Consider the following 21640-nt stretch of genomic DNA (forward strand, 5'->3'; position numbering starts at 1 on the left):
ACTTACATACATGCCAGCACTCACATATACACAGAAATGATTTTACCAAATGGACAAACAGAAACCCTTTTCAGTTTGCTCTTTAATATTTTACAGTGAGTGAAATTTACCATCGCTACTTTCAAACTGTTCACAGCGCTGATGCTGAGCGAATTCTTCTCTCCCCCGTCCTCTTCCTCCTCCTCCTCCAGTACTGCTCTTTGTTCTTCTTGGCAATTATATTTCTACTTCTACTTTCATTTCTACAGTTTGAAACATGTGCATAAGGGAGTTTACATGACTATATAAACTTTAAGAACTACAAATGTGAGAAAACATGAATCTGAGCTGGGTTAATTTGCTTAATATGGTTGTTTCTATTTAACACCATTGCCTTGTGTAGATAACATGACTTCATCCTTCTATCTGGTTGGAAAGAAGTTCATTGTGTGTATATATACCGCATTTCCTTACCCAGTTCTTCCTTCTTGTACACTTACCGTGGTTCTGTTTAGCTGCTGTGAATAATTTCACAACAAACATTGATGTGTAAGTATGTTCTTGACATGTTGAATAGGAGTCCTTTGGGTAAATACCCAGGAGTGGTATATGTGGGTCAGATTGTAGATATATTTCTGTTATTTTGCAAAACCTCCATAATGATTTTTACAGAGATTGGATGGGTTTACAGCTCCATCAGCAGTGTACAAGGGTTCCTCTTGGTCCATATCTTCAGAATCACTTGCTTTTGTTTTTTGCCGCTTTGACTGGGGCGAGGGCGAAACTCACTGTAATTCTTTAACAGAGGAGATATAGTCTTTTATTAAGGAGAAGCAAAAAAGCACTGCCAGGACTTCGGTAATGCTGCAGGGAGCAATGCCCTCAGTGGTTGATGCCCTCGGTGGTTGATTGGTGCCCCTGGTGATTGATGCACTCAGTGGTTTGCTCTCCTCTGCTGGTTGCACATTTCCTTCTTCATGATACCGGACATTTTTACTTCACCTCTGCTAACTGGCCATTTATTCCATTCTATCGGGCCATTTATTGATTGGGTTATTTGTTTTGTTTCTTACTGTTCTTTGTACATCCTAGACATATGTCAGATGTATAGCTGCCAAAAATTAAATAAAAGGTACATTTTAAAGCATAGATGTATACATTGAAAATTGAATTCTTAGCTTTTGGATTATAAATGATTTTTTTCTTTTTTCTAACATTAAAACGTTTTGCGATTATAATGTAATTGCAGCATCTCTTCCTTGCCTCTTCCCACACTCTGTCATGTGCTCCTCCCAGCTCCTCTCCAACTCATGGGCTCTTCATTGTTAGTCACTACTGCATGCATATATGTATGTACATATACATTCCCAAACATAACCTTTCCAGCCCATATAATATTATTTAAATGTATATTTTTAGAGCTGACCATTGCCAAATGGACCACCCCACTCCTGTAAGTGCTTTTTGGCTTCTCCTTAATCTAACACATTTCCTGTGTTATAGAACTAAGTGTAGTCAGAAGAGTGGTTATGGAGAAAGGAGCATACATGTGAGGATATGGCCTGTAGGCCCTTATACCCTGCTTATACCCTTACATACTGCCCACCCGTCCTGGACTTCAGGCTCAAGTTAATCCTGGAAGATGGGGAGGAAAGAGTGTAAGAGCTACAGGATCAGTGTGTTTGCTTTGAGAGTGTGTCTCCTGGTATTGTGTTCTTCTTGATCTGTCTTTTGAAGGAAGTTCGTGTGTTTTTACATCATATTGAATTTATCATGGATTTTAAAACTCATTTTTAGTTATTGTCTGTAATTTTCTGGCAAAGAGTAGTTGTCACTTCTGAATCATAAATATACATCAACTAATGCTTTAGAATGTAAACTATTGACCAATTTAAATGTAAACACTTAAATTTTTTTTTCTGCATATTGTGTCTTTGACAGGTCACAAAGACAGAATTGGAGAAATTAAAATCCAGCTATCGACAATTAATAAAAGAAATGAATTCTGCCAAAGAGAAATATAAAGAAGCCTTAGCGAAAGGTATGACAACATCAGAAAAAGTGTTCAGTGTGATGGCTTCTATTTGGTCGTCTAATAGACATCTTTGTAAGCAGAATTATTCAGCCCAGAGCAGTTTACATTCTAAAAATCTCACGCTCTGTCAAAATGGGCTGTTGCACTGCTGCAAGTTCTCTGTGTATTAAGAGATTCTGAGTAGTTCACACGAGTGGAGATTGTAAAATTGGTAAAGGATGCACGGAATGTATATGTTGTTCTTACATTCACTTAATTAGATAGTATTACATTTACTGTCTCTTTTTTAATTTCATCAGCTCTTTATAGAAAAAAAAATGAATCCATGTTTACAGTTTGCTTTTTATGTTCTTCCATGCACCTTAACTACTTTGAGATTGGCATGTCCTAATTGATTTATAGGGTTCTTCAAATTTCACATACATCATCATTATTTCTTTGTATTTTAAAGAATGATTTAGGTACAGAGAGCATTCCTTTGAGTGCTGAGACTTCTCTTAGCCCCCAGTGTTTCTTGTTTTCTAATCTGTCAGCAGAGTTAACTTGGTAAAGTGACTGCTTCTTCCTTGGCAGTTAGTTAATTACGTTATAAGTCCATATGAGGACCCCAGCGCCAGTGATGACTTGACTGACTGTAGCTGGACTCTGTTGCTCAAGTGACTCTCATACCTGCTGGAGAATGAGTAGTAAGGGAAGGCACTTACTTCATCACCAGTCGTCGAGATCTGTTTCTAATGATGTAGACCATGTGTGCTTAAACACAAAGTCTGTTGTGATGTTATGACTTTTCACTTAATGCTTGTCATATAGAGATATGCTCACAGGAGATTCTTCTGAGCCTGGTGAAACACAGCAGGAGGGAGGCAGTGGGCTCGTCTGAAGACAGTGCTTTTAACTCCCTTCCTCCCTCCCTCCTTCCCTCCTTCCCTCCCTTCCTCCCTCCCTCCTTCCTCCCTCCCTCCTTCCCTCCCTCCCTCCTTCCCTCCCTCCTTCCCTCCCTCCCTCCCTCCTTCCTCCCTCCCTCCTTCCCTCCCTCCTTCCCTCCCTCCTTCCCTCCCTCCTTCCCTCCCTCCCTCCCTCCTTCCTCCCTCCCTCCTTCCCTCCCTCCTTCCCTCCCTCCTTCCCTCCCTCCTTCCTTCCCTCCCTCCTTCCTTCCCTCCCTCCTTCCTTCCCTCCCTCCTCTTTTCTTCTCCATGTTTCTCTTTCATACCGTTCTCTGTCTTGTGTTGGAACCAGGGGTAAGTGCTTTACCCCTCTCCGAGCTGTACCCCTAACCCCTGAGAGACTCTCACAGACACATGTTTATACATTCTAAGTTCATACTGGGAGAGTTGAAACCGTGTGTGTATGTGTGTGTGTGTGTGTGTGTGTGTGTGTGTGTGTCTGAGTGTGTGTGTGAGTGTGTATGAGCATGTGTAAATGCATATGTGTGATTATGTAAGTGTATGTTTATGTGTGAGTGTGTATGAGTGTGTGTATATGTGTGAGTGTATGTGTCTGTGTTTGTGTGTGTGTACATGGGTCCTTCGAGATCAGAAGACAGCATCAGACCCTCTGCAACTGGAGCTACAGGGAATTGTGAACCACCAAGTGAGCTGGAAACCAAACTCAGGTCTTCTTATCTGCTGAGCCATCTCATTGGCTCTGACAATTCATTCTTCTTATTTATGAGAGTTATATTCTTTAAAGACACTGAAAACAGAATTAGTGACTTGTTGCTCAAGGGGAGGAAAAGGCTTAATTTATACAAGCAAGATTACATTTTCCATAATCTATGAATATATACCTTTATTATCTATGTTTGTATGACAACTTGTTTAGTGTATATTTTTCATCATTACGACCAATGTACTTTTATAATTTGTGATTAAGCAAAGCTTATCTAATGTAAGTGTTAACTGTAAAGCACATTATAGCCTGTGTACAGGAGCAGTAGGTAATGTTAGACAGTAATGAGAAGATTAATAAATAGCAGATTTAGCTAAGGCCACTGATAGCTGTGAAGCTGAGTGGGTGAAAACTGAATGTATGATGCCATATTGACGTGCAAGGTTTTCTCTGCTTAGTGATTACAAAGGAAAATAAATTTATGACCTTACTGAGAATCAAAAGCTTAAGCTACCTTAGTGCTCATGACAATTGTAATAACTACAAAGAAATACAGTTTCTTGAGCTCATCGTCCTGGAAGGCATCAACATTGGGCATCCCCATTGCCTTGGCTGGTTCATGTTAGAACAAATGTCTCAAATCATGCTACATGGGCATGTCCCACTGTCTCAGCCTGACACAATGGGGACCAAAGCTCTAGCACATTTGAGATTCATTAGAGCATTTAGTTAAGGGAGAGGAATGTGTCTCCATCCTTTAAGACAAATGCTGAGTCTGGCCATCTGGGGTTGGAGGCCAGCACAGCCATTTTCAAAAGGGGATGATAAAACACTTACAATTATTGAAATCAAAGCAGACAAAGTAGAAAATAGTTGTTTTGTTCTTAGAAAAGAATCAAATCTTACTTATTATTATCAGGGGACTTTTACCATGATATTTGGAAATGGCAGTCACTTGAGGAGTTTATAGTACCAATGGTTGACTTTCTAGATGAGCTCAATGAGGAGTCTGGCTTGTCTTTGAGTGTTTTGGCCTTACGTGATTGAGGGTTTCTAGCTATATAACACTGGTCATGGTATGACATGTTGTATATACACTCTGTTATTACAAACCATGAAACACATCTGTCAACAAGTAGTGGTGAAAGAATTATGATTCAGTCTCTCTGTGAATTTTATTATATGAAGGAGGAAAAATTGGAACTCCACGTGTTGCTTCAGCGCTTCTCATCAGCTAAGAAAAAACATACAGTAGCAGAGGACTGTGAATAACTACTTGGTCACCCTATATATTTTAAACTACTTTTAACGTGATTTGTAATTATTTTAAAGGATATTAGAAACTCTATTAGTGATATGAGTTATTCTGAACCGGAAAGGTATATTGCTGGAATTTTATTAGGTGGTTTTTCCTTTTAAATAAATATTTTTGTTGAGTGAAAGAATGAGCAATGTTTAATTTTGTCTTTATTTTATTCATTTTTGGTTAGCATACATAATAACAGGCTTCATTGTGACAGTGTGACTTATACATACATATCATACTTGTTCTTACCTGTCCCTGAGCCCCTCCTGACTCCTCTGCCTCATTCTTACTGCTCTCTTCAGCCTCCTCGCTCGCCTTGGTTTCCCCTGATCATCTCGCCTTCTGCTTTCAGGTCATATTTTTGATTTTCCTGTCTTATGTCCTTCTTTTGTTTTATGTATTATTGGCATTTGGGGCTCTCTTATATAGTCTCCATGTGGATTAAGATTTTTATTTGTAGAACAGGTCTATCAGAAGTACAATAGGGTTCTTTTCTAAATTATGACAATTAAGCAGGTCATCAGATCTCTGTACCTCTGAGGGAAGGAGCAACTGCTTGATAGGAAGTCCCACCCCTCCCCCACACAGTATGCTTCACAACCTGGGTAGGTGTGAGGGAGCGTCCGGTACACATTCTCCCCAGACCCTTCTCCCCTGTAACCTCAGGTCTGGTTCAAACCTCATCCTTCTATCAGTGTAATGGATTATTTATTGGGTATTCTCAACGGCAATTTATTTTTATTAAATTGTTAATGAGCAGTTGGTTTATATTTTGGCTATAATATTCCTGTTTATGTTTCTGATCATATAATACACCTAATTCAGGGAAAAGAATAAGCCAGGGAGTTAAGTTTTCTATATTTTAATTATTAACACTGTAGTGAGCAGAGTGTTGCGTATTTAACGAGTCAGTCCATACCCATTAGAAAGGCAGATGGGTAGTGTGTGGTTCAAAATCTGTGCAAATAGGAAACAGATGGGCAGTTTAAATGTCCCCATGAAAGTGTGTGCGTGTGGAGAGATAACTTAAGAAGTTTAGAAAAAATAAGTTGAGTTAAGAATCCTGGAGATAAAGGAAAAACAAACACAGCAGAATACGATAGTTTAAAGGAGGAGGGCATTAAGTGTGGAATTAGTTGAGTTCGTTCCTTAAGATTTTTACGGTACAGATAAGTACAAAGTGGTGCATTAGACCACAGTACTCAGGTTCACTTTGTCAGCCACTTCAGTTTTCTTATGAATGTGTAGACAGTGGAAGGATCTTTTTTACTTGAACGTTTTCTAGATAAGTGTACATGATTTTGTGAGATGTGCTGTTTTAATTAACTTGTTTAATTTCAAGTAACAAATAAAGTAGCTTTTAAAAATAATGAATTGAAATAGAAGATAAAAACCACAGAAATCTTAAACCGGGGCCCAGGAAGGGCCGGTGTGGGCTGCTCTGGTGCCCTGTGGACAGGAGTTAATACATTTCCTCTCACTCCAGCCAGGGTCTTTTCATTTCTAGCCAGAAGACTGGGCAGGTGATGTCCTGAGTTTTGGACATCAGCTTCCTACTGGAGTTTATCCCTGTGTGTGGGAGGACAAGTAGTTATTCTTAGAGGAGGCTCCAGAGCTGTCTGAAGATGTGTGTGCCAATTGATTGATTTTAGGACTGTCAATGACCTGTGTTTCTGCAAGAAGGTCACTAATATTAGTCTTCATGAATAGAAATGTATATATATTCTGAGAAAAAAATATGTATTATTTGGTGGAAGAATATATTCATTGAGTTGTTAAAAATTACTTACAATTAATACTGAAATGACTTAATTGCTAAGTAATAAAATTGTCCCAGGAGCATTGTATTGAGTTAAAAACTTCTTTAAGGATTTAGTATAGTTGAGGTAATATGTTCACTGGATTTTTGATAAACATTCTTAAATAGAATGGAATTAAAAAAAATCAAAGGATACCAGCTCGTAAGTTCTTTTATATTAAACTATACCATTACTAACCTGTATGATTATTGTACTGATTTGTGACATAGAACATTTTATCTTAATGTAGGCTAAAATCCCATTTCTTTGTAGTTTATGTTTTGTAAGAATTGAATTGCTCTTTTCTTGACTGTCCTCCTGACCCCATCTCTGAGAAATACAGTACTGGGGTAACATTTTGTAAAGTAATTTATATAATTAGTAAATTTCTTGTCTTGTCAAACTACCTATTAGTGGGGCAGGAATTATCTTTTGTAAAATATGTGTTCATTTTCTTAGGAAAGGTCAGTGGTGTTTCTGGTACATAGGGAATTCCAGATTTGTGGATCATAGCAACATACTGCTCTGCAGGAAGGGTGATTTCCATTTTATTTTCATATATTTTAGATGTTTAACATATTCTTTAAACAGTTCATACATGTATGAGATGTATCTGGAAATGAATCCACCCCCACCTCTCCCCAGGTTTCCCAACATCTCCTTCCCGTCTTCACGTCTTTCTGGTTTCCTTTTTCATTGATAACACACTTGCGTCTAGCCAGTGATGCCCATATGCACATGAGTGTGCAACTGTACCAATGGGGCACAAGCAAGGCATCAGTGCTCACACCCCCAATAAAAAGTGACTCCTTTCCCCAGTAGCCATAGCCTCAAATCTCCTTACATGTTCCTGTGTGGAGCAGCCATGCTGCGTCTGGAGGGCAGCGTTTCCCAGTGCTTCTGCCCACCCTATGCCTCTTACATCCTTTCTGTTTATGTGCTTAGGTCATGTGCCTTATCATTAGAGGGGTTCTGAGAAAGGCAGGGAACCCTTTTTGCTTTTCCTGTATTGGGGGATGTCTAAGTCTCTAAGGCTTCTTTTTACCAAAAATTCTTAATATGGGGCTGCAAAAATGGCTCAGTAGTTAAGAGTACTTGCTGCTCTTCTAGAGCACCAGAACTTAGTTTCCAGCATCTGTAGCAGGTCGTTCATAATCAAGTTAAGGGGATCTGACACATTTTTCTGACCTTCACAAGTGCCTTCCATACTTGGCATACACACACACACACACACACACACACACACACACACACACACACACCATACATACACAGCACCACCTCACCCATACTATATATACACAGACAGACAGACATAGACACATACATGGATGTGCATACACATCCTCCAGACACATCGCATACACACAGACCCATCTAGATACACTATACACACAAACACACACACACATACATCCCCTCCACCCCCCAAATAGTATAAGTTGTCTTTCTGGGAATAGAATTCATTTGTAGAACTTCCTTGGAAGAAGGGAAGAAATTAATAAATATCTAAAAATATTCTTTAATCTAAATTGATATTTACTCAATTTGTACCAAAAATCTGACTTGCTTAAAATCATATTAATTGATATATTTGTGTATTGTCAATATTTAAATATTTTGAACAGATTTGATAATGAAGAACCACAAAATGTTTGTTTGTTTTGTTTTTCAAGATGGGATTTTCTGTGTAGCCCTGGCTGTCCTGGAACTAGCTCTGTTAACCAGGCTGGCCTAGAACTCAGAAATCCCTTTGCTTCTGTCTCCTGGGTGCTGGGTGTATGTGCCACCATTGCCCTATCACAAGGCATTTTTGATTCATGGCATTAGCAGTGTCTCTCAGATGTCTTCTTCATTATCTTTCTGTGCTTGATTGGCAAGTCTGTCCTACCTCCAAGGATGTCTTTCTTCATTTCCTGAACTTTCCTTTCTCTCTTGCCTCCCTCTGTAACATGGATTTGTTTCCAAGTCTTCTTCAGCACTCCATTTGATCATGGTCTTCATCAAGGACTCCTGTCACCTAGCACAGAAGTGTCCCCTTGGTAATACAGTGAGAAAGGCTGTATTGTCTGTTCATCTTTGTTAATCTTTTTTTTTTCCTTTGATTTAAGTTTTATTGCATTATGATGAAAAAAATACATAATTTCAATTTATCTGAATTTGTTAACATTTAAAAACATATTTTGAATAAATAGACTTACATCACATTCTTCTTTCCCTTTTGTACCCCAACTCCTCCTGGAGAGGCCTCCCTTCAAAACCTGCAATACCTTTCATTTTTATCATATTCTTTAAAATTTATAAAATATTGTAACAATAAAAATTAGTATTATTAAAGTTGTTTGATATAAAACAACAATCAATTGAACAGTCTTATGTAGATGTTTGTCTACAGCAATACTGAAAATATGTACATTTTTCTCAATATAAATTTTAAATAACTACAAATATATTAACTGTATGATATTTTAAAATAATATATCACTGTTGGTTTTTTTAATGAACACAAGTAAATATAGTCTTTTTGTTTGTTTATTTGCTTTGTTCTTAGTAGAGCTTAAAATCTTGGCTCTTACTGTAGTACAAACACAAAATAAGAACAGTTTTTGGACATTGGAGTTCATTGTAATAAGGCTTACTTGAATGTCCCTCACATCACCAAAGGATTTTACCTCCATAGTAGATAAGCTAAGAGTTGACAGTTCTGCTGCACCAAGGAATGAATTGTAGGCACAATTTTTGAATACAGATTTCCTGTTACGGTCAAAGCTATTTGACTTGAGTGATTGTTGTCATTCTCAGCCTGTAGGGAACAGGTTATATTCATTTAAGAAATGGTGTGTGTATTAAGATGGTCTATCCATGAAGTCATTCATCAACCATTTCAGTGAACAGTGGCTCTGCTTGGAGGGCAGCACAGATGTTAGGTGAGGGTAAGATTCCGGTTCATTGGCTGTGATGATTTTGAAAAGCATTCATCTCAGAATAAGAGTAACTTATAAAGTTCTCTTCTTCAAAATTGATACAATAATTATAAGTGTCAAGCAAAGCCTTCAGTCTCACTCTTTGCTGTTCTCTTACAAGCCACCTCTCAAATTAATTGTCTACATTTCTTTTGGCTGTATAAATAATTTTGAAACACGTAAGCTGTTCTGAAAACCATAGTATAGTGTAAGAACATAAAATAAATAATCCTACTAATAGGCTGAGATATGAGAAGCATGATTTCAAGGCCATTTTGTGGCACACAGCAAGACCCTGTCATGTAAAAACAAACAGAAAGTGTAAGTACAATATTGGACCTACTTCTCCCATTACCAAATTAGAGAGACCATGGGATGACAGCCAGCAAATTTCTAATTCCTCATATTTTTGAATTTCAATAGATTAGGATATGTTGGTAATATTAATTTTCATATTAAGAAATATTAAGGAAAAGTGATTGTTACTTCCTGTTAATTTTCTTGTTAGGTGGAATTATGTTTATGTGGGGTTGCTGAAAGATTGCTTTCTTGCTTCTTCTAGGATGTAATTTCACTCCTTGTGTTGGTGTTTTTCATCTATTATCCTTTGTAGGGCTGGATTTGTGGAAAGATCTTGTGTAAATTTGGTTTTGTCATGGAATATTTTGTTTTCTCTGTCTGTGGTGATTGAGAGTTTTGCTGGGTATAGTAGCCTCGGCTGGCCTTTGTGTTCTCTTAGGGTCTGTATGACATCTGCCCAGGATCTTCTAGCTTTCATAATCTCTGGCAAGAATTCTGGTGTAATTCTGATAGGTCTGCCTTTATATATTACTTGACCTTTTTCCCTTACTGCTTTTAAAATTCTTTCTTTGTTTAGTGCATTTGGTGTTTTGATTATTATGTGACAGCAGGAATTTCTTTTCTGGTTGAGTCTATTTGGAGTTCTGTAGGCTTCTTGTATGTTCATGGGTATTGCTTTCTTTAGGTTTGGGAAATTTTCTTCTATAGTTTTGTGGAAGATATTTACTAGCCCTTTAAGTTGGGAATCTTCAATCTTTTCTATACCTATTATCCTTAGGTTTGGTATTCTCATTGTGTCCTGGATTTCCTGGATGCTTTGAGTTAGGATCTTTTTGCAATTTGCATTTTCTTTGATTGTTGTGCCCATGTCCTCTATGGAATCTTCTGCATCTGAGATTCTCTCTTCTATCTCTTGTATTCTGTTGGTAATGGTTCCACCTATGATTCTTAACTTTTTTCCTAGGTTTTCTAACTCCAGAGTTCTCTCTCTTTGTGATTTCTTTATAGTTTCTAGTTCCAGTTTTAGATCCTGGATGGTTTTGTTCCTTTCCTTTGCTTGTTTGATTGTTCTTTTCCTGTAACCCTTTAAGGGATTTTTTTGTTTCCTCTTTAAGGGCTTCTAGCTGTTTACTTGTATTCTCCTGTATTTCTTTAAGGGAGTTATTTATGTCCTTTTTAATGTCCACTGTCATCATCATGAGAAGTGATTTTAGATCTGGATTTTGCTTTTCCAGTGTGTTGGGGTATCCAGGACTTGCTATGGTGGGAGAATTGGGTTCGGATGATTCCAAGTAACCTTGGTTTCTGTTGCTTATGTTCTTATGCTTGCCTCCCACCATCTCGCTATCTCTAGTGCTACCTGCCCTGGCTATGTCTGACTGGAGCCTGTCCTTCCTGTGATTCTGGTTCTCTGAGTCAAGCTGTCTCTATGATCTTGTGATTCTGGGATCCTGTGATCCCGAGTTTCTGGGTGTGTCAGAGCTCCTGGGAATCAAGCTGCCTTTGGGACCTTGAGATCCTGGTGTGACCAAACTCCTGGGATCCTGTGATTCTCTGATCCTAGGCATGTTAGAATGCCTGGGAGTGGAGCTACCTCTGGGTGTTGTGGGGCTGGCTGCAGAGTTTGCGCCCAAGGGTCTGCTCAGGGTGCTGGCCCAGCCTTTGTTACTCTTTAATGTACATGTGCATCTTTTAGATTTGTTCTCTCAAAGCCTCCTAAGATTACTCTTGTCTTTATTGACATCTTGGACACTAGTTTAAACGTTAGCATTTGCATGCTTTTCCTGCTTCCACAGTCTCGTGTGAGCAGCTGTTCCAGTTTGCTGTAAGCTCTTGGAGCTGAGAAGGATTTTATGTGTGCACTTATGTGTTCTGACGTTGATTTACCTAGCACTGGCTGCACAGGAACCTCGGTGCTGAGCACTGACCGTTAGTACTTGGCATAGCACTCTATACACAGTACACAGTCAGCCGACTTGATTCTCCATTGAGTGTGGGAAATAACATAACAACACAGTGGGGATTGCATATAGTGAGGATAAAACTTAGCTGTCTGCTATCTTCCATGTTTTCCTCAGGGAAGGAAACAGAAAAGGCCAAGGAGCGCTATGACAAAGCTACAATGAAGCTTCATATGCTGCATAATCAGTATGTGTTGGCACTGAAGGGGGCACAGCTCCATCAGAGCCAGTACTATGATACCACACTTCCTCTGCTGCTGGACTCCGTGCAAAAGATGCAAGAAGAAATGATAAAAGCACTGTAAGATACATTTCCTGTTTATCATAAGATCCCCTCAGAGCACGACTCAGCATTTCTGCCGCAGTTCCATTTGTGTCAGAAGCTTCCTTATGGCTGAGACCACTGGGCACCTCAGAGCCATTTCCTTTTCTTGTTCCTTCAGTTGTGCTCTGCCCCTAGCATGCTGAGGATAGACCTCTGTGTTTGTTACTGACTCTGCTGCTCTAGTCAGCTCCGTGTTTAAGTCAGGACTTGCCTCCCGAGGGCTGGGCATTTAAACTCCATTTCAGAAGCTTCAAGGAGAGAACTGTTTGGAAGCTTATTTATAGCTTCCCTTTCTTTTCCTCTATGAGATTAAAATCCACTCATGTTTATTGAAGGTCTGGTGTATTTATAAGAGCACACTGCTTTGTGCTTGGGAATGTAAGTATAAGTGGAGTTTCTTACCTTTAACTAGTTAACAGTGCATTGCAGTTAATAAGCACATATATTCTGTCCTGTATTTAGGAGAGCAGGCAATGATGAGCCACATTTGATGGACTTCACTTTCTTTATCTTCTGGCTTTGCATTGTGCAAATATTTAAATCCATTTTACTTTCACTGAAAATGTGTGTGGGTATTTTTTTTTTCCTGATTAATTTGAAATGTGTTTGTTCCTAACACTATTTTTCTGTTAAAACAAAGAAGTTAGTTGGGTGTGTCCAAGCACTTGGAGACATGTGTGAGCACAGGGTTTTTGTGAATTTGAAGCACCTTGGTCTACATAGCAAGTTTCAGGCCAGCCAGAGCTACATAATAAGACCCCATCTCAAAAACCAGCCAACCGACCAAGCAAGCAAACAAAAAACTTATAGTAATTGAAGTAATATTCAAGGGAGTCTTGTAAGTAATGATTTCGATTCATAAATAGTTATTTTAGAAATAGAAACAGAAACAGGCAAACCCTGCTTTACATTTATATAGGTATATGCAGAATAGGCTTATTTGCCCATACTTGCTTTGAAGCCAGTAATAATCAATATTTATAAACCACAATCCTTAAAAGCAGGGGATCTCGTCAGTGTAACATTCTTTTCAGTTAGACCAAGCAAAAAACCTTGATGATTTTGCTGCATTCTGGAGTTCAGGAGAAGAAACAGATGCCACTGAAGTTGAAGCTTAACTAAATAATACCCATATCCCCAGGGCTAAGGTGCATTTGAGGAGTGCAGCATCTGCGGAGTATCACACACTAGAAAAGAAACACTCACACACAGAATCCCTGTGTTGAAAAACAAAACAAAACAGAACAAACAAACAAAAGGCTCAAAAGTGTTTCCATAAAAGTAGTGAGTAATAGAGTATTATTAATGCTGCCCAGCCCTCCCTTTTGGCCACAAAGTACATTTAAATAGGTAATGGTGAATTAAATTACTGCATAATTGCATAGCCCCTTCATGCCCTTTTGTAGGAAATGAGGCAGTGCATGAAACCACCACTCTTAAAGGCTGATACTACATTGTCTGTGTTTATTATTCTAAATGCTTTCTGAGTCTGTGTCTCCTAATAAGACACTAAAATGTAAAATTTTATTTTTGCTTTTCAGAAAAGGTATATTTGATGACTATAGCCAGATAACCAGCCTTGTTACAGAGGAAATAGTGAATGTCCATAAAGAGATTCAAATGTCTGTTGAACAGATAGACCCTAGCACCGAATATAATAATTTCATAGATGTTCACAGGTATGATAGCTTCCTACCTTTTAAGCTATTTATGAATATATTGTTTTTCATAATAGAAATTTAATAAACATAAAATGTTTTTATTAGAGCTAAGTTTATTTTGTGAGTTTATTTTTGTTTATTTATTAAAGACTGTCTTAAACTTGATAACTAATTTATAAAACTATATTTAAGATTTATTTCAATTGACATGCCATTGTTTAAATCCATATTTAACCTATGAAATTGTATTTTCTTAACATTTACATAATGAATGATACTATGAGCTTACATGTGTATTAATTTTTCTAAGTCACCAGTTACTGTCACTTGCTTGCATCTTGTTTTGTATTTTAAAAAATTGTGATGGGGATGACTAAGGTGTATGCATATTCTACAGATGAAGAAACCAAGGTGCAGGCTGCGTGACTAGATCTAGGGTTTTCTCTAAATTATTCTGCTACGTAAACTTTGTTAGCATAATTTTGACTAGTAGTAAATATTTTGCCTTTGGTATGCACTGCGATAGATTATGCTAGTATACTATTATTGATTAGAATTATTTGGCATACTTTACTAGAACAACAGCTGCTAAAGAACAAGAAATCGAATTTGATACTTCCCTATTAGAAGAAAATGAAAATCTTCAGGCAAATGAGATCATGTGGAATAATTTAACAGCAGACAGTTTGCAAGTCATGTAAGTACTTAGACAGTCAGAACTGTGCACAGTGAGTGCTGTTATTGCCCTACAGTTGCGGTATTTCATCAGCATTAAATTCCTCAAAGTTTGTAAGTAATAGAAAGTAAGTTTTGTCAGATTGATGTATTTCCTGTGTGTATGTTGTGTGTCTTGTATGCATGTTTGTATGTGCTGTGTGCTGTCTATGTGTGGTGTGGGGTCCATTCCTACGCAGAGGCCAGAGCAGGCCCTTGCGTGTGCTCCTTAAGTGTTCTCATCCTTACTGTCCTCAGGTAGAGCCTCTCACTGAGCTGGGCGCTTACTGATGAGGCCAGGAGTGCTGGCTGTCAGTGTTGGGAATTCACCTATCTCTACTCTCAGTGCTGGGAACATAGGGTGTGCTGTCCTGTGGGCTTTTCCATGAGGGTGCTTGTGATGGAACTCAGGCCTCACGTGCCCCACACAACAAGTGCTCTTGCCTTTACCCATTGAGCCAGCTCAGCCCCAGATGACACATTTTTAGAAATATATTATGTTTCCTTACCATTATCACTAATTTAAAAAAATGAATTTTTCTATAATGTTTCATTAATTTTTCCACTAGTTTCTATTATATGAGAATAATATTTATCCTTTTAAATTTTTATATATACTTTTAATTTTGTTTTATTTTCAGTACTTAGTGGCAGAGTCATTTTGGAAATGTAGATACTAAACTTGAGAGGTAGGAGTCATTGCTATCATGGCCTTAGCTTACAGTCTTACTCTTGATTGAATTCTCTTTTCTTGAAGCAAGGCTATATTCTATTATAAATGATTCAGTCAGCTTCATTGCCTTATTGTTTTTGTGTATAAACTTGGTGGGGTTTTGAGAGATCTTGACTTTTTTTTTTTAGTCCTCTTCAAACTCTAAAGGCAATTAAAAGTACTTTTTGATTTGTGAAAACATGAGTTTAAGTTATCTCATGATTTTGTTCAGGGATTAGAAACATTTGTAAATAAACATTTTATGTGTTTATCGTCGTGTTGGAGTTGAAGGTAGAAAAAGTATTCATTTGTCAGTATTGTGTATGGTATATTAATTTACTTGTTCAAATTTTTCCTTTAATGACTCATACAAAAGTTCTTATAAATATAATTAATCTATTATTCAGAAATACTACAGGTACAGGTAGTCTATTAGGGGAGGATTATAGGATTAGTTCTTAGAAAGGGATTGAAATATTTAAAGGGGGCATAGGATTAAAGGAACTAACACATGCTCTTCCAAACACCCATTTGTGATGAAGCCTTGTGAATCACAGAGGACTGATTACTGTTGAGGGAGTTGAAGGCCTGGGTTCCTCTGCATCAGTGATTAGGGAGTTGAAGGTGTGGGGTCCTCTACATCAGTGATGAGAGAGTTGAAGGCATGGGGTCTCTTATGTTAGAGAAGCTTTTCTAGCAGCAGCTTTGCTGTTCCACAGGATGTTCTATTTGAGACTCTGGCTTGATTTGGCCATAATATTTTCAGTCTTAGCCAGCTATAAACTAGTAGTTCTTATCTGGGCTGATTTTGTCCTCCAGGGACATTTGACAGCTGGGAACCTTAGGCAGGGATAGAGCTAAGCATCTGTTACGTCAAGGACAGCCTCTTAGAAGAAAGAATGTCTGGCAGCAATTTCAATAGTGTTGAAATGTGCTTGAGGGAGAGTGCTTATTGCTGATATGATTGGTAGAAGTTACTGGGGCATGGCACCCCGCTTAATTCACATGCTGCATGTTAACAAAGCATTCATGACTCCCGAGGTTTTGTTACCACTACCTTTTCCCAAGTACCTTATTTATTCATCACAGTCTTATTTATTTATTTATTTATTTATTTATTTATTTATTTATTTTATCAGATATTTTCTTTATATACATTTCAAATGCTATTCTGAAAGTTCCCTATACCCTCCCTCTTCCCTGCTCCCCTACCCACCCACTCCCGCTTCTTAGCCCTCGCATTCCCCTGTACTGGGGCATATAAAGTTTGCAATACCAAGGGGCCTCTCTTCCCTGTGATGGCCAACTAGGCCATCTTCTGCTAAAAATGCAGCTAGAGATATGAGCTCATATTGTTGTTCCACCTATAGGGTTGCCGACCCCTTCAGCTCCTTGGGTGCTTTCTCTAGCTCCTCCATTAGGGGCCCTGTGTTCCATCTTATAGATGACTGTGAGCATCCACTTCTGTATTTGCCAGGCACTGGCATACCCTCATACGAGACAGCTATAACAGGGTCCCTTCAGCAAAATCTTTCTGGCATATGCGATAGTGTCTGGGTTTGGTGGCTCATTATGGGATGGATCCCCAGGTGGGGTAGTCTCTAGATAGTCCATCCTTTCGTCTTAGCTCCAAACTTTGTACCGCCTTTCATGGGTATTTTGTTCCCTATTCTAAGGAGGAATAAAGTATCCACCCATTGGCCTTCCCTCTTCTTGATTTTCTTGTGTTTTGCAAATTGTATCTTGGATGTTCTATGTTTCTGGGCTAATATCCACTTATCAGTGAGTGCATATCTAAAGACTTCTTTTGTGATTGGGTTACCTCACTAAGGATGATATCCTCAAGATACATCCTGATATATTTAAGGTTATATGATTAATATTCTCAAGTCAGCAGTAAAATTGATCATTTTAATGAATAGCAAAGAAAATGAAAATATAAATGCTGGACTATAGTGTTGGTAATATTAACAATAACTACCTGTTAAGTGCTTGTGAGCAGAGATTTTGTTGACGAATACGTTGTTTTATTGATTTTCAGAGTATAATTAGAATCATTATCTCAACAAATCACTGTTATTTGATGATAAAGCAGTTACCCTCCCCATACCCAATGAATTAAAGATAATAAATCTGTGATATGTAGTAAATTTAATTCCTTTATTTACATTTTACTGAACATTATTTATTCAGGAAATGAGTTGAAGATAGACACACTCGTGTTTGTATATTTATGTGTATGGGTTGTACAGTGCTAAGGGTCAAATTGAGGGCTCATTTATGGTAGGCAAGAATTTTTCCACTCTTCCAGTTTGCTTTCTGTAGCTGTAACAAATACTCCAACTGACAGCAACTTTGAGTAAGGAGGGTTTGTTTAGTTTAATAAGTGCAGGTTTTGATCCATCAACTAGGGAAGTCGAGGCAGGAGCTGGAAGGCAGTCCGGCTCACTCTCTCACGTGGCATTACCTCTTATCAGAGAGGGAAGGAAGACACAGTTGTTTGTACAAAATTAGATTAGAAGTGATTTCCAAACAATGAGAACATTCATATACCCATCCACAAGTAATTTTGGATGTCAGCAGGATGGTAAGACATTTATTTCTTTTGGTGATATTTTCTAATCTTTAGTGAAGTGTCCTTAGTATGTCAGCACCTATCAATGTACCATATTAAAATTATACAAGATTTTATAAAATGCTAAATCCTGTGATCTAAAGTAAGACCTAAACCCAAGACTTTGTGTTTTCCAATAATTTTCAAGGAGAAATTAGAATCTGTTTAACTTTTATAATGGAACAGAAATGTATTCTTTCCAATGGGTGATAGTAATTCTCTGTGTAGAAAGGTAATTGTTTTGGATCTTGTAGATTCCAAGTTAGCAATCTAGTTATAGAATCTCAGAATCAAATCCATTTTGCTACCTGTCTTTTACAGCCCATGAACTAAGAATGACATTAATATTTTAAAATGTTGAAAATATCAAAAGCACCATCTTTTGCAGCACATAAATATCACATGAGATTTGTCATCTTTGGGTGATTTCAGAGCAGCAGTCAGATAGTTGTGCTGTGACAGCCAGCATAGGTGGCCTCTGCTGCTTGTCACTACACAATCACAGTGCCATTTTGACTGCTGTACACACTACCGCACTACAGCATTTCATTTTTGTTATCAATTCATGCCCATTGTGTCAAAATAACAAGAGAAAATGGATTTCAGATGGCTGAGTTAGGAACTGTGGACTATTTCGTTAATGACTTAGATGGCAGAATATTATGTTAGGCCTCTAGTTGGAAGCAACTAAAATGCCAGGCTGTGTTCAAGAAATACTTTTGAAATGCTAACCTGAAACTTTAGGGGACTGTAAAAGAATTTGAAGGCAGATGTTAGGAGGACAGTTTGAGGAAACCAGCTGTTTAAAACAAATAGTTATATTTGTTGGGTTGGAAGTAGATAAGGTTGAGTTTCATTGAATGTGTTCATTAGAAGCTTATAACTGCTTGGTTAACTAGGAACCATCTTGTGACAGCAGTGGACATGACAAAGTAGACAGAGAAAAGCCCAAGAGGCCTGCACCCTACGGAAGACCTATAGGCAACTGAGGGAAGCTAGGAGCAGGAGGGGCAGGTAGGGGTATTCCTCCCCAGGGAAGAGACCTATAGGCAGACGGAAGACCTATAGGCAACTGAGGGAAGCTAGGAGCAGGAGGGGCAGGTAGGGGGTATTCCTCCCCAGGGAAGAGACCTATAGGCAGACGGAAGACCTATAGGCAACTGAGGGAAGCTAGGAGCAGGAGGGGCAGGTAGGGGGTATTCCTCCCCAGGGAAGAGACCTATAGGCAGACGGAAGACCTATAGGCAACTGAGGGAAGCTAGGAGCAGGAGGGGCAGGTAGGGGGTATTCCTCCCCAGGGAAGAGACCTATAGGCAGACGGAAGACCTATAGGCAACTGAGGGAAGCTAGGAGCAGGAGGGGCAGGTAGGGGGTATTCCTCCCCAGGGAAGAGACCTATAGGCAGACGGAAGACCTATAGGCAACTGAGGGAAGCTAGGAGCAGGAGGGGCAGGTAGGGGGTATTCCTCCCCAGGGAAGAGACCTATAGGCAGACGGAAGACCTATAGGCAACTGAGGGAAGCTAGGAGCAGGAGGGGCAGGTAGGGGTATTCCTCCCCAGGGAAGAGACCTATAGGCAGACGGAAGACCTATAGGCAACTGAGGGAAGCTAGGAGCAGGAGGGGCAGGTAGGGGTATTCCTCCCCAGGGAAGAGACCTATAGGCAGACGGAAGACCTATAGGCAACTGAGGGAAGCTAGGAGCAGGAGGGGCAGGTAGGGGGTATTCCTCCCCAGGGAAGAGCACACCAATTGTTTATCTGACACCAAGTAACATTCAATGGACTGAGCAGCTTATATTTAGGAATATGTATGTACACACATATCCATGGTAAACAGTCACTTGACCACCAAACTATACATTAGTCCAACTGGACAGTGTTTAAAGGTTTACTTGTATGAAAAGACACACAGTTCCAAAGTGTCTGCTGTGGACAGCAACTCATTAGAAGTTACATGGCAATATCCTTTTACCACTAATCATCACTGTTGTACTTTTAAGAGCGTTCTTGGACACAAATTTTAGAAAACTATAAACAACCAATTAAGTCATTTTTATTTTTTAGTTACATTAAATTTCAATACTGTTATTTTAACTGTGACTTTTGGACTTTTTTTCAAAAGGGAGGAAGGGTTGTATTGGCTTAAATACCATGTTCTAATAATTACTTTTAGAGCAGCATCATAGGATTTTTTAGAGGACTTTTCATATCATGACACAAGTCTTTTATTTATTTTCTGAGATTATAATAAAATTGCACTCCTCTTCCCCTTCATCACAAAGGCCCTGGGTTCAAACCCTGGTATAACTAGAAAAAATGCATTTAGTGCATGTAGATGTTAAAAATATATGCAATTTTACAAGAGGATACACATGAAAGTCAGGATTTTTTTTTTTCTTTTTGTAAACATCCTTATTACTACCTTCCAGGAGTAATTCACAAAAAGTTTTATGTACCATGTCAGGATATATAAAATGTATTTTAAGTTATTTTGGTGTAAATTAAGATTATATTTAGATACACTTTTTAAAAGATCATGTATTTTTATCTCATGCATGTGCATTGATGCTTTGCCTATATGTATGTCTATGTGAGGTGTTGGATCTCTTCAAATTAGAGTTTTAAACAGTTGTGAGCTGTTGTGTGGGTCTGGGAATTGAACCCAGGTCCTTTGCAAGAGCAGCCAGTTCTCTTAACTGTTGAGCCATCTCTCTAGACTATCCACTTCATATACATAAACGATGTTTTAAGTTGATATAGAATTACATCACATTCCCCTTCCCTTTCCTCCCTCCAGCTCCTCACTGCTACCTTCCCTTGAACCCCTCCTATGCCTTCCTGTCCTTAATATAATAGCCCTTTTCTTTATTATTGTCATATATGTGCATGTGCCCATGTGTACATACATAAATATATGTAAATAAAAGATGCTTTGTTCTATTTTGTTGCTGGTGTGTATATGTTTTCAAGGCTGACCACTTAGCCTTGGACAATTAGGGCTGTTCCCTAGGGGAGGTTAATCCCCCCCCCCCCAGTAATTAATAGTCGTGACAGTAGATTGTTTTGTAAGGTCTATGACCTCAGTTTGCTAGGGTTCTAGTACCAGACATTGTTCTTTTCATAGTGGGTGGGATTTAAGCTCAACTGGACAGTTTTGGCTGACTCATGCAAGACTGTACCTTTTGCACTTTTATGCGTTTCTTGTTCTGCTGGTCATTGTCCTGGAACATGGGTATTTCATCTGGGTGGGACTGTTTAATTGCTTCCTGCCCGTGGCAGCACGCATAGTGTGTTCAGGAACTATGGAAACTAGGCTGCAGGAAAAGGGCTTTCTGGTCAGATCCAGTGCTAACTATCTGAATCCTGTGTCCTAAGTGTATGCTGGCTTTAGCAGCAGTAGAGCCCTAACCCAAGAAAGGCAACGGAGAACTACATCCTGTATTGTTTGAGGAGTCACTTGAACTATGCTAACCAACCATGAGAAATGACTTGTTCCCCCCCTCCCCCTACCAGGTAGTGGGTCTTTGTGAGTCTATGGCTTTTGGTAAATCATTGTCAATCCAAGTGGCTTCACTGATTTTAAGATTAAAGTGTGTGTGTGTGTGTGTTTGTAAATACACTTCTATGTATTGTGCATGATGGAAGGTAAATATAAAACAATA

The 21640-nt window shown here is 38.7% G+C and overlaps 1 protein-coding gene across 16 annotated transcripts in view; it reads left to right on the top strand.

Annotated features, from left to right (window-relative positions):
* The window catches only part of Fer (fer (fms/fps related) protein kinase), a 284447-nt gene that overhangs the window by 47472 nt on the left and 215335 nt on the right, over positions 1-21640 (top strand). For all 16 annotated transcript variants that reach the window (XR_003952084.1, XR_003952086.1, XR_385280.4 and 13 more), the window contains 4 exons: positions 1921-2020; positions 12069-12252; positions 13818-13955; positions 14515-14634. Coding sequence is in view for 10 of the 16 variants with exons in the window: in XM_006523641.4 (XP_006523704.1) it covers positions 1921-2020; positions 12069-12252; positions 13818-13955; positions 14515-14634 (542 nt within the window). In the remaining 6 variants the exon portion in view is untranslated. The remainder of the gene's footprint in view (positions 1-1920; positions 2021-12068; positions 12253-13817; positions 13956-14514; positions 14635-21640) is intronic.

Source organism: Mus musculus, chromosome 17 (assembly GCF_000001635.26).
Source record: "Mus musculus strain C57BL/6J chromosome 17, GRCm38.p6 C57BL/6J".
NCBI classification, from domain to species: Eukaryota; Metazoa; Chordata; class Mammalia; order Rodentia; family Muridae; genus Mus; species Mus musculus.